This window comes from Alnus glutinosa, chromosome 7, assembly GCF_958979055.1.
Source record: "Alnus glutinosa chromosome 7, dhAlnGlut1.1, whole genome shotgun sequence".
In the NCBI taxonomy this organism is placed as follows: Eukaryota; Viridiplantae; Streptophyta; class Magnoliopsida; order Fagales; family Betulaceae; genus Alnus; species Alnus glutinosa.
In genome coordinates, this window is record NC_084892.1 from 3,266,760 (window position 1) to 3,278,777 (window position 12,018).

At 38.9% G+C, this 12,018-nt stretch overlaps 1 protein-coding gene across 1 annotated transcript; it reads right to left on the reverse strand.

The window, feature by feature from the left end:
• Nucleotides 1-7,952: 7,952 nt before the first annotated feature.
• On the reverse strand, nucleotides 7,953-11,632 carry LOC133874146 (uncharacterized). Its single transcript, XM_062311988.1, has 4 exons — nucleotides 11,266-11,632; nucleotides 9,482-9,745; nucleotides 9,181-9,386; nucleotides 7,953-8,690 (listed from the first exon to the last, which is right to left on the reverse strand). The coding sequence occupies exons 1-4, from the start codon at nucleotides 11,591-11,593 to the stop codon at nucleotides 7,983-7,985; spliced, it is 1,506 nt and encodes a 501-aa protein (XP_062167972.1). The 5' UTR covers nucleotides 11,594-11,632; the 3' UTR covers nucleotides 7,953-7,982.
• Between the last annotated feature and the right edge of the window lie 386 nt (nucleotides 11,633-12,018).

The window sequence follows — 12,018 nt, forward strand, 5'->3', positions numbered from 1 at the left end:
GACAACGCCACGAGCAGCGGCCAAAAGGCCGCTGCACCTCCAGTAATCGGCGACCTTTGGGTCGCCGTTTCGGCCGCTGCTACTCCAGCAATCGGCGACCCATCAGGGTCGCCGACAGCGCTAAAGGCCGCTGCTTCTCCAGAAGTCAGCGACCCATGGGTCGCCGACAGTGCTCCAGGCAGCGGACTTATGGCCGCTGCTTCTCCAGCAAACAGCAACCCATATGGGTCGCCGGACTCATCACAGCGGCGGCCTATCTTGGCCGCCGCATCAGGAGTGAAGGGTGGCGGCGGTAGGCTTGGCAGCAGCAAGGGTGGTGGCTAGGGTTTCTAGGGTTTCAACCCAAAAAGAACATGACGGGGCCGGGTCGGGTCGGGTTATTATTTGGGTAGGGTTTAAAACCCAACCCTACATCAAGTGGGCTGACCCGCAATCCAGAACCCAACCTGACATTAAGTGGGCTGACCCAATCCAGAATTGGGCCTGTTCAATAAAAAAAAAAAAGGGACTTTATGGGGTTTAGAGCTTGGGTTCACTTAGTGTAAAAGGGCCTAAAGCCACATTCTAAACCATTAGGCTATAAGCTTATTGTGTCCTCTTAATATCTTTTTATTAAGGTTGAGGTTTAAATTATTGTGTATTGAAATAATTATTTTATTGTATATTTACCTAAATTGATTGATGCCTAGACCTAAGGGATAATTAGCAAAACCTAATATGTTAGTGTGGGTTTATGGCGCTATCTAAGAATGCAATGTCGGGGAAAGTTCTGGCAAGGAAAGTCTTGGGATTTAAGTGTGTCCGGTGTGACCCCCCTCACTTTCCTGAGAGCTCATCTGCTTGCACCTTGGAGAATGCTATTTACCTCATTTACGTGTTGGTTTGTCTTATTCCTAGGGTCATTTGTGGGCATCTATAAAGTCATTAGATGTTAATGAAGTCGCAATTATTATGATAATTTTGGAGAGCCACAGCGTCCAAAATTTTGAATAATAATTGCATCAAGACCATACATATGAACTTCATATAGCAATATTAACATCGTGTTGTAATTAATTCATAAATTTAATTACTTATCCCCACAGGGAAGGTTTTTATTTTTATGACTTAATTAGAATAAGATAACAAATTTAATATTAGAAGAAAAATTTCTCTTAGGCCCACAGGTACGGATGATTTTGCTTACTAATATTCAAATTTGGATTAGTCTTATTAATAAAGAGTAAATTTCATGCGTGATGCAACCTTTGCCCACAGGTAGGTTGAAATTTACTATTTAAATTAACATTGGCTGATTTAAATTAAAGTCACTTCATAGCAATTAAGTAGTTTTGTTTTTCCTTGGTTCTTGCAGCTATACCTGCTGGATTATTTGACTGTACTTTTCATGTTCCGAAACTCAATGGCAATAATTTTACTGAATGGAAAGAGAACTTACTCTTTACATTAGGGTGTTTGGAATTAGACATGGCACTCCGGACGGATGAACCACCCGCTTTAACGGATACCAGTACTGCACTAGAGATGGCTAAACATGAAAGGTGGGAGCGATCCAATCGCCTCAGCTTAATGTTTATGCAGTCTCACATTGCCAAAGGCATTAGGGGTTCTATCCCCGAATGTTCTAAGGCTAAGGATTTTTTGAAAGCCGTTGAAGCACAGTTTGTGAGTTCAACTAAAGCCATGGCCAGCACTCTAATGAAGAGACTATCAAGTCAAAGCCTTCGACAGTTCCAAAGGTGTGCGTGAGCACATCATGGAAATGAGGGATATAACAGCTCAATTAAAGTCCCTTGAGGTTGAGATTTCCGAATCCTTCTTGGTCCATTTGGTTCTCAACTCTCTTCCTCCTCAGTATGGTCCCTTTAAGATTTCATACAACACACATAAGGATAACTGGTCAATTAATGAACTCTTGACCATGTGTGTTCAAGAGGAAGAGAGATTGAAACACGAGAAACCAGAAAGTGTTCACTTGGTTGCTCATGCTAAAGCAAAGACTAAGAAAGGCAAGGCTGCCCACCACTCCAAGAAAGGAAACAAGGTGTCATTCAAAGGCAATAAGGATGCTTGTTTCTTTTGCAAGAAGGAGGGGCACATGAAGAAAGAATGCCAGAAATACATTAAATGGCTGGAAAAGAAAGGTAATCTCATCTCTTTTGTATGTCATGAATCTTTTTTTGTTGAGGCTCCTTGCAATACATGGTGGATTGATTCTGGTTCTACAATCCACATTGTGAATACATTGCAGGGATTTCTCAAAACAAGGAAGCCGATAAGAAGTGAGCAACGTGTTTACTCAGGAAATAAATTGTTCTCACCGGTCGTAGCAGTTGGGACTTATAGACTTATTTTGAAAACTGGATATGTACTAGACCTTGAGAATGTTTTTTATATTCCATCATTTTCTAGAAATTTAATTTCTATTTCAAAACTTGATGTATTTGGATACGGTTTTTGGTTTATTAACTCAATTTTCAGTATTTTTAGAAATAATAATTTTGTTGGTGGTGGAATAAAAATTGATGGTCTATACAAACTTTCTTTAGATCCCAACTTTGAGAACAATTATTTATCGTTGCATACTGATATTGGCATAAAGAGAAGCCTTGTAGATGAAAACTCCGCTTGGCTATGGCACAGGAGATTGGGACATATCTCCATCGAGAGAATCAAAAGATTAGTAAGTGATGGAGTTTTACAAACTCTTGACTTTACTAATTTTGGTACTTGTGTGGATTGCATAAAGGGAAAGCAAACCAACAAGACCACTAAAGGTGCCAGAAGGAGTTCTGAGATTCTAGAAATCATACACACAGACATCTGTGGACCTTTTTCTACTCCCTGCCTCAATGGTCAAAGATATTTCATATCTTTTATTGATGACCATACGCGATATATGTATCTCTACTTCCTAACTGACAAGGCTGAAGCGCTCAATGCCTTCAAAACCTATAAGGTGGAAGTGGAGAAGCAAAAGGAAAAGAAAATCAAGATCGTGAGATCTGATAGAGGCGGAGAGTACTACGGCAGGTACACAGAAAAGGGACAAATGATCGGTCCATTTGCGCAATTCCTTCAAGAAGAAGGTATTGTTGCTCAATACACAATGCCTGGCACACCACAACAAAATGGTGTAGCAGAAAGAAGGAATCGCACACTTATGGACATGGTCAGAAGCATGCTTAGTAATTCTGAATTACCTTTGTTTTTGTGGAGTGAAGCCTTAAAGACTGCCGTGTATGTATTAAACCGAGTTCCATCCATGGCTGTCCCCAAGACACCTTTTGAATTATGGAAGGGATGGAAACCAAGTTTAAATCACATACACATATGGGGTTGTCCTGCTGAAGTAAGGATTTACAATCCGAACATGAAGAAACTTGACCCAAGGACAACCAGCGGTTATTTTATTGGCTATGCAGAAAACTCAAAGGGATTCAGGTTTTACTGTCCTTCTCACAGTACTAGGATTGTTGAGTCTATAAATGCAAAGTTTCTAGAGGATGCTGAACCTAGTGGGAGTGCTCATCCACAAAGGATAGAATTAGTGGAAGCACGAGAGTTGGCCAAATCTCCTCCTCACAGAGGAAGATTGATTGTATTCAGGGAAAATCAGATTGATTATCCTGAGCTACAATCAGTTCTAGAACAACCGGCTCATGAAGAACAGGGAGATCAATTTGATCCTCCTGAGCCACAACCAGTTCTAGAACAACCAACTCATACAGAACAGGTTCAGAATGAATCTACTCTCCCATTGCAAAATGCAGAGGAAGTAGAATTAAGAAAGTCCTCTAGAATAAGGAGACCAGCAATCTCTACAGATTATGTTGTATACCTCCAAGAGTCTGACTTTGATGTTGGACCTAAGGATGATCCAAGTATGTTTTCACAAGCCATGAGTGGGGATAACTCCACACTATGGTACGATGCCATGAAGGAAGAGATGGAATCCATGGCTAAAAACCAAGTCTGGGATCTCGTTGACTTACCAAAGGGAGCTAAAGCCATAGGCTGCAAATGGGTTTACAAAACCAAAAGGGATGCTTCTGGTAATGTTGAACGATATAAGGCTAGACTTGTGGCCAAGGGTTTCACTCAAAAGGAAGGCATTGATTATCACGAAACCTTCTCTCCAGTATCAAAGAAGGATTCATTTAGGATAATCATGGCATTAGTAGCTCATTTTGACTTAGAGTTACACCAGATGGATGTGAAAACAGCATTTCTGAATGGGGATCTTGATGAAGAGGTTTATATGAAACAGCCCGAAGGCTTCGATGATGATAGCAAGAGAGCTTGCAAGTTGAAGAAATCTATATATGGACTAAAACAGACCTCCCGTCAATGGTATATTAAGTTTCACAAGGTTATTACCTCATTTGGATTTATTGAGAACCTTGTTGATCAATGCATATACCTTAAGGTCAGTGGGAGTAAAGTGATATTTCTAGTCCTGTATGTAGATGATATTTTACTTGCAAGCAATGATTTAGGTTTGCTACATGAAACTAAGCAGTTACTCTCTCAAAGCTTTGAAATGAAGGATTTGGGTGAAGCCTCTTATGTCATTGGCATAGAGATTCACAGAGACAGACAACAGAAAATATTAAGACTGTCTCAGAGGGCCTACATTGAAAAGGTTTTAGAGAGATTCAAGATGAGTGACTGTAAGTCTAGTGTGGCACCTATTTCTAAAAGAGAAAGATTCAGTAAAGACCAGTGTCCCAAAAATGAGTTGGAACAACAGCAGATGAAAAGTATCCCATATGCATCTGCAGTGGGAAGCCTGATGTATGCTCAAGTCTGCACCAGACCTGATATTGCATTAGCAGTTGGAATACTGGGACGGTACCAAAGTAATCCGAGATTAGAGCATTGGAAAGCTGCCAAGAGGGTCATGAGATACTTGCAAGGAACCAAGGGTTACAGTTTGACTTTCAAACAAGCTGATAGTTTGGAGGTCTTTGGGTATACAGATTCAGACTTTGCTGGATGTGTAGATAGCAGAAAGTCTACTTCAGGATATATCTTTCTTCTAGCTGGAGGGGCTATATCTTGGAAAAGCAGCAAGCAAACTATAGTTGCTACATCTACCATGGAGGCAGAGTTCATTGCATGCTATGAAGCCACTACACAGGCACTGTGGTTGAGAAACTTCATTGGTGGACTAAAGGTTGTCGATTCAATAGCAAGACCCATTAAGATCTTTTGCGATAATTCTGCTGCAGTCTTCTTCTCTAAGAATAACAAAAGTGGAAGCAGAAGTAAGCACATCGACATCAAGTATCTTAGTGTTAGGGATAACATTAAGAGACGTGAAGTTTCTATTGAGCATATTAGTACAAAATCAATGGTTGCGGACCCCATGACAAAAGGTTTACCGGTAAAACAGTTTAAAGGTCATGTGGACCATATGGGACTTGTTGATTCACTTTGTACTCTTTTTTGATCTATAGACATAAAGTTAATGTAATAAAGTTTATTGTGCACATTTGTTATTTTTATCCATGAGGATAAATAAAGTTGGACCCGAATGACTTATAGGAAGTTCATTCATAAAGCTTGATTATCCATAAGGTACTCATGTAAGGAGTGGTTTACATTGTGATACATGGAAGGGACGACCTACTTTTATAATGATTTTACCGCCATGATTCGTGTGAAACATTTCTTAACTGAGTTGGAGGATTCCAAAAAAGATTGGCCAAAACTAAAGAACCTAATACCATATGGTCATGTGTTATAAAGTCCAAGTGGGAGAATGTAATATATATTATTCCTTTTTGGTTGTGGCCTTTATATCACATTTACGGTGTTTAATATGTTTATTATTTTAATAATAAACATATACGGTATTATGGATATTTCTATTAATTTAGATTACCGTAAATATGGAATCGGTATTATGGTTATTTCTATTAATTTAGATTACTGTAAATATGGAATCGGTTAATTGATTTTAAAATCAATTAACGATATTGTTTCCTTGATGGAATCGGTGTTTACCATTTTGAGGGTCCCTAACCTAGCCTATAAATAAAGTGCCTGTGTACACCATCAGTACAGCCATCAAGCAATAGGCATAGGTTAGAAGACACTCATATTTTGTTCCTAGAAGTTCTGAAGAAGTGCTTGAGCAACAATGGCCGGAGGTATGCCTAAAAACTCTTCTACGTTTTTTTATTTTTTCCGCTGCGCATGTTAGGTTAAAATAATTTCATGTCTAAATTATTTTTAACAGCCCAAGCTCGACTCGTATACATGCCTACCTGCCAGTGTGATTCAAACTTTATCGGCAAGTCAAGGAATAGACCAATTATTTTTTTGTTGATTCTTTTTTCCTTTTTTCTATTCAAATAGGGAAAAGTAGGGAAAGAGAATTACACAGTAGGGTTCTTGCCCCACCTGATGCAAATAGAAAAAATAAAAGGAGAAAATGTGAGTGGATGATTTGATGACTGATCGTGAGGGCAATGGCAAAGGGTTTATTGTTACGTTAACTACTTGGGATACTAAAATTAAACAGAAATACTAAATATTACGTGCACCTCCCTCTCGCTTTCATTTTGTTGGACTGATGTGACATGCAGTACCATCAATTCTTATTTGAAAATAAATAAATTTTTAAAGGCTTATGAGCACTGTCACATCAATCCAGAAAAATGTATTAGTAAATTCTTCATTTCTACAATTAAAAATTTATTTTGTTTAGGGTTGGCAATTCGGGTAAACGAGTCGGGTTCGAGTCAACCCGACTGATCCGATTACATAAACAGGTATAACATGAACCTGACCCGATTATTAATCAGGTTGAAACATATGACCCGAACACGACCCAATTGTAAATCGTGTTACCCGACACGAACCCGATTGACATGTTTATTTCCTCTTCCGAAGAAGAAGTTTCGTCCGAATAAGGATTGTCTTAGTTTGAAGCTGAATTTGTGTTCGTCTTTGTCTTCGTCTTGATGACCCGACAGAAACCCATGCCAAAATGACCACAAAACCCAGATCCAAGCCTGCCTCATTGCAGTCATCGGCCGCGAGATCGTCGGCGGCGACGAAGCACGGATTCGTCCATTTTCGAGGGTTTGTAAGGATCGTCAGCCAAATCACTTTTGTAAGGATCGTCGGCCGCGAGATCGTCGACGACGACAAAGCAAGGATTCGTCCATTTTCAGTGTGAAGGAGGTGTGAATATTGAAAAGAAAACTTAGAAAAGTGATATGGGTTGCCGGGCATGTGGGTGCTACTAGGGTTTGTAAGTTTGTTTCGATTTTTTTTTTTTTTTAAAGAAACAGGTTATTATTGTGTTAGCGGGTCCAGACACATTTATAACCGGGTCATAATCGGGTTGACCAGATTATGACCCGAACCCGATTACCATAAACTCAAACCCTGTATTTTCGTGTCGTGTTCATGCCGAGTTCGCGGGTCGTGTCAAAAATTGCCAACACTAATTTTGTTGTATATACCGGTGCATATGGTGCCACATTATTTAAAATTTTAAATGATGTGTTAACCTATATACTATTAGATTCGTGAAATTTAATTTGAATCATGAAATGACTCTTTATTTCAGTTTGAAGGAAAATTCTTTATTTTTACATTCCTATAAAATTGTCATGTGTACTTTGGGTATGTGAGAAGTGGATTCTTTTTTAATAGCATTTAAAGAGTTGGAATAAATTCTATTAAAAATGTATATGTTTCTAACATGCTATTAAAAATTTAACCAATCCAATTTGGAGAAAACTCCACCAGTAAAATAGGAGCTTTTTTCTAGCATAATATATATGGAGGCAAAACCATTTCCAAAAAGGTCTCGTAGTTACTAGTTAGGCTCAATTAAATGAACTATTTCGATCGATTTTGTTTTCGAGAGAAGTCCAAAGAATTATTACATCATTCGACTACATATGGTCAAGGACTCTTTCAATTCCCACTTCACAAACCACCGACACAAGTTACAAGTACTATGAAACTAACATGAGAAACAACAAGAAAAACAACAAAACAACAACTAAAGGAGAAAACCAACTGTCAAACCCTCCATATTCTTCATCTGGATCATCTTCCCACTCCAGGGCTGCCTCTTTAGTGTACTTCCTTCCCGGAGCACCGATTGCATCATTTCCTCCTTCAGCTGATCTGATATGAGATAAAATGTGAGGAAAAACCTTCTTATCAGACTCTTCTCCAATCAAAAGGTCCGAATGCCCAAAACCCTCCACAACAACTCTCTCATGTCTAAAACCAGGCTGGTGTAACGTCATGTACTTGTTAGCAAGAAAAGAAGTCTTTGGAGTCACAAGGAGACTCCGTCCTCCGGAAATATAAAGCGTAGGGAGCGCCATTCTCTCAGGATGGATCAAATATGTGTTGTTGCCGTTGCTGTCTACAATGAAGCCGGCTTTGCATATTTTCCTGAGGTGGGGGAATGCTGCCATGGGAAGCCTTGTCAAACTCTCTTTGTTTAACCAGTAGTGTATTTTGGGGCTTACATTTGCATGCCAGAATGTGCTTCCAAATATACCAGAAAAAACCTCACACTCGTTGCAGGTGCATCTCTCATGCCGTGGTATCAAGCAGGCAATAAATTTCAAGAGCCGATGACGGAAACTGCACTTTGATGTGTCCAACAGAGGCAGGATTTTGTTCTTGCCTAGTATAACCATGGAAAGCTGCACGTCGAATTGAAACATGCACCTTCTTGAGCTCAAGGAGAAAGAGATCTTGAGAAATTGTGCTAAATTACATTATGTATTCATTAGACCTAGAGGTTTTGTTAAAATATCAATTTAAATAATTGAATTCATCATTACTTATTAGCTTAATTACTTACGGAGTCAGGAATAATTAAATTCATCATTTCCTTCCTTGTTCGTATGTTAGTAATTGCTTTGTAATTGTCATTCTTTATTATTATTGGCTGAGCATGTTTAGACAAAGGGACAGAAAAAATAATATCAACACAACTAAGCAAGCATCCAAAATATTAGCAATTTTGACATTATCATCATTCTTTGACATCCCCACCTCCTGTCTTTCTGAACTCAATACGGATTGCTTCTCTGAACGGTCCCAACATAGTGTAGCAACTTTATGTCGATCAAGTTCTGTATATATATATATATATATAGAGAGAGAGAGAGAGAGAGAGAGAGAGATTACCGGGACCAGAGGAAGCCACATTTTGAACATTGATGAAGCGTTAAGCTTGAAGAACATTGAAGAATTGGTGCAAGACATGGAAGCTATATGGGTTGCAGATACATGGCCCCCCATGAGAGCTATATGTACGGCTAAGCCTCCAACACAATGTGCAACTACATGTATTACTGTATGCTGGCCATGCAATTCAAGGATCTTATTTATTGCTGCAAAAGAAAAATTAAGTGAGAACTGAATAGACATCGGATCAAGAAACTAAGAATTGATAAAATGAAGCATGTATGAATTTGCATTCTTTTACCAGCTGGGACATCAAATCTTCCAATATCTTCAATCGTGAATTCTTTTGAAGGATTCAAAGGATGCAACCTTGGTTGCAGTAGCCATGTTTCATGGCCTTCTTCCAGTAAAGTTCTGACTAAATCATTTGGTTCTGTTGGCAACCAGTAACTCTCAGTAGAATGACCATTAAGAAGGAGAACTGGATTTAGTTGTTTTGGTCCTTCAAGCCTCGATGGATTTTGGGTGCATTTCCATTGTCTGCAACTGATAAAACATCCATCTTCTGCATGACATACAAAGGACACGAGATTAGAAACTCGAGTAGAAAAGGAAATAGAAAGAATATTTGAAGGGGAGAAGTTTTTGGAATGTAAAACTCCCTCAAGACTGCTCTTGGAATTGGAGGAAACTACTTCGTATCCGAAATCTTGCTCGAGGCTTTCTTAAGTTTGAAGTGGGAGATGGGCATGGTATTCATTTATGGCATGATGACTGGCATCCCTGTGGTCCTCTCCTTGAGAGCATCGGCTTCAAAGTTATTTATGACTCTCAGAGTAGCATTGATGGCAAGGTAGCTTCTGTTTTAAAGAATGGAGAATGGCATTGGAAACCTGCCCGGTCTGAAGAGTTAGTCACTATTCAGAGTAGGTTGCCGGAAATTAATTTAGGAGATTCTGATAATCCGGTTTGGACTGTGGCTCGTAAAAGAATTTATGTGAGTTTAGAAACTTGGAATGCTTTGAGGAAGAAGAAACCGGAGGTTATTTGGTGGTCTCTCATTTGGTTCCCTTATGCAATCCCTAAGCAAACTTTCTTGTTATGGTTGGCTGTGAGAAACCGCCTTACTACTGGAGATAGGCTTTTGGTTTGGGGATACAAAGGGGACACTCAGTGTGGTTTCTGTAGACATGGGTTGGAAAGCTGGGACCATTTGTTCTTTCGATGTAGCTTTAGTTCCAGAATCTGGAAAAATTGTATGTGGAGATGTAATATTGAAAATCCTGATATTGACTGGCTGAATGTGATGGGTACAGGCTGTAGGCAGTGGAAAACTAAGAGAATGTGGAGTGCTCTTTGCAGATTAGTCCTACAATTTGCTGTTTATCATCTGTGGAGAGCAAGAAATGAAATTAAGCACAATGGATGTCCCAAAACTGAAGAGCAGGTGCTTCGATCGATCTATTGGGATGTTCGTTCCCGATTTTCTGGAAATGGTAATTCTCAAAGACTAGGGAGAGTGTTAATCTCTGTTTAAACTGGAACATATCATTTTCTGTTCTGGTTTAGTTCTTCTTGCAGTCTTGCTGTTCTATTTTGTTTTGGTGGGTGTGAGCTTTGGTTTGCTTTGGTTTTGTCCTCTGTTTTGGTTGGACAGGTTCTGGTTGTAATGTTTGGTTGTTGGTAATAAAAGTCCTCACTTATTCATCAAAAAAAAAAAAAAGACAAAAGAAAAAGAAAAAAAAGAAATAGAAAGAACAAAGAAATATGTGCTAGCTCCATATATGTCACATTTTGGTCATTAAGTCAGATCACAAGTTGAGTGCATGTATAACTTGATGGTGTTGGGTATTCCTTCTTCCAGTCATCTTCTCTATTTTAAGCTAAGTGCATTTACCAAGTTTTGAATTAATTATATACTGGTATAATTTCAATGAATATGCCGTATCTCAATGTAGTTTTCGTTTCTGATGTTTATAAGCATCGACTCTAGCTCTCAAGACTGCATTGAATGCAATCACACTAATTCCAAGCAGATTCGATTTTGACACTCTTAAACAAAGGATTTAATTAGATTCTCGATACCTGTTTTTATTTCATGGAGGGTGCTGCTTGGATAAGGACCATAAGGTTTAACATACGAATTGGATAGGGTGAAGTCCTTGTGACTCCCTCGAGGAATCTGTAAAAGATACGTGCTTAGGAGAGTGTGTAATAGAAGACGTATGAACCTCCCTCTCTTGTTTCCTTCAAGACTTAAGATGCTCTTCAAAAGCTGTACCATAGATATACAAAGCTCGCCTTTTAAATTCACCATGCCTTCCCTTGAATTGTTCTCAACAACTTTTTTAAATGTCACATGCAGTGTTGTTGTCTCCCTCCAAGCATATAATCCAAAGAGATAAGGATTCATTATCTTCCTTCCCTCAAGAATATATCTGCATGAAATTGAAATTTCTTAGTTCCGTAATATCATAAAAGAAATTGATGAGGAAATTTATCTTAAACCTTCTCATGATACCTTGAACCAGAGGAAGCTGCAAGGAGAAGATGATAATGCATACACTGTGTGTAAGGAGTTTTGCATTCTACTTCACACAAATTTATTTTCCCATCTATAACATGTAATTTATCCTTCTCAATGGCTCTAAATTCCACATATCCACCAACTTTGCCTCTTAAAAGAGGATGACATTCTCTGATACCCCATTTCCACTCACCCGAGCTCTTCTGATCTTGAGAGTTTATCTTCACTTTTAGATAAGCTGTGCATGGCATACCCCCTACATAACCCTCCATGGTTTCATTAAAAGTGACCATTGATGTCCAGTCAGTCTT

Excerpts from the sequence above, each read along its gene's own strand:
- LOC133874146 (XM_062311988.1), bottom strand. The coding sequence starts at position 11,593 with ATGAATCCTTATCTCTTTGGATTATATGCTTGGAGGGAGACAACAACA. Across the intron at positions 9,746-11,265 it reads CCTCCATGAAATAAAAACAG|AAGATGGATGTTTTATCAGT; the intron begins GTATCGAGAATC and ends TATGTCATGCAG. Across the intron at positions 8,691-9,180 it reads TGTGGCTTCCTCTGGTCCCG|CTTTCCATGGTTATACTAGG; the intron begins GTAATCTCTCTC and ends TTCGACGTGCAG.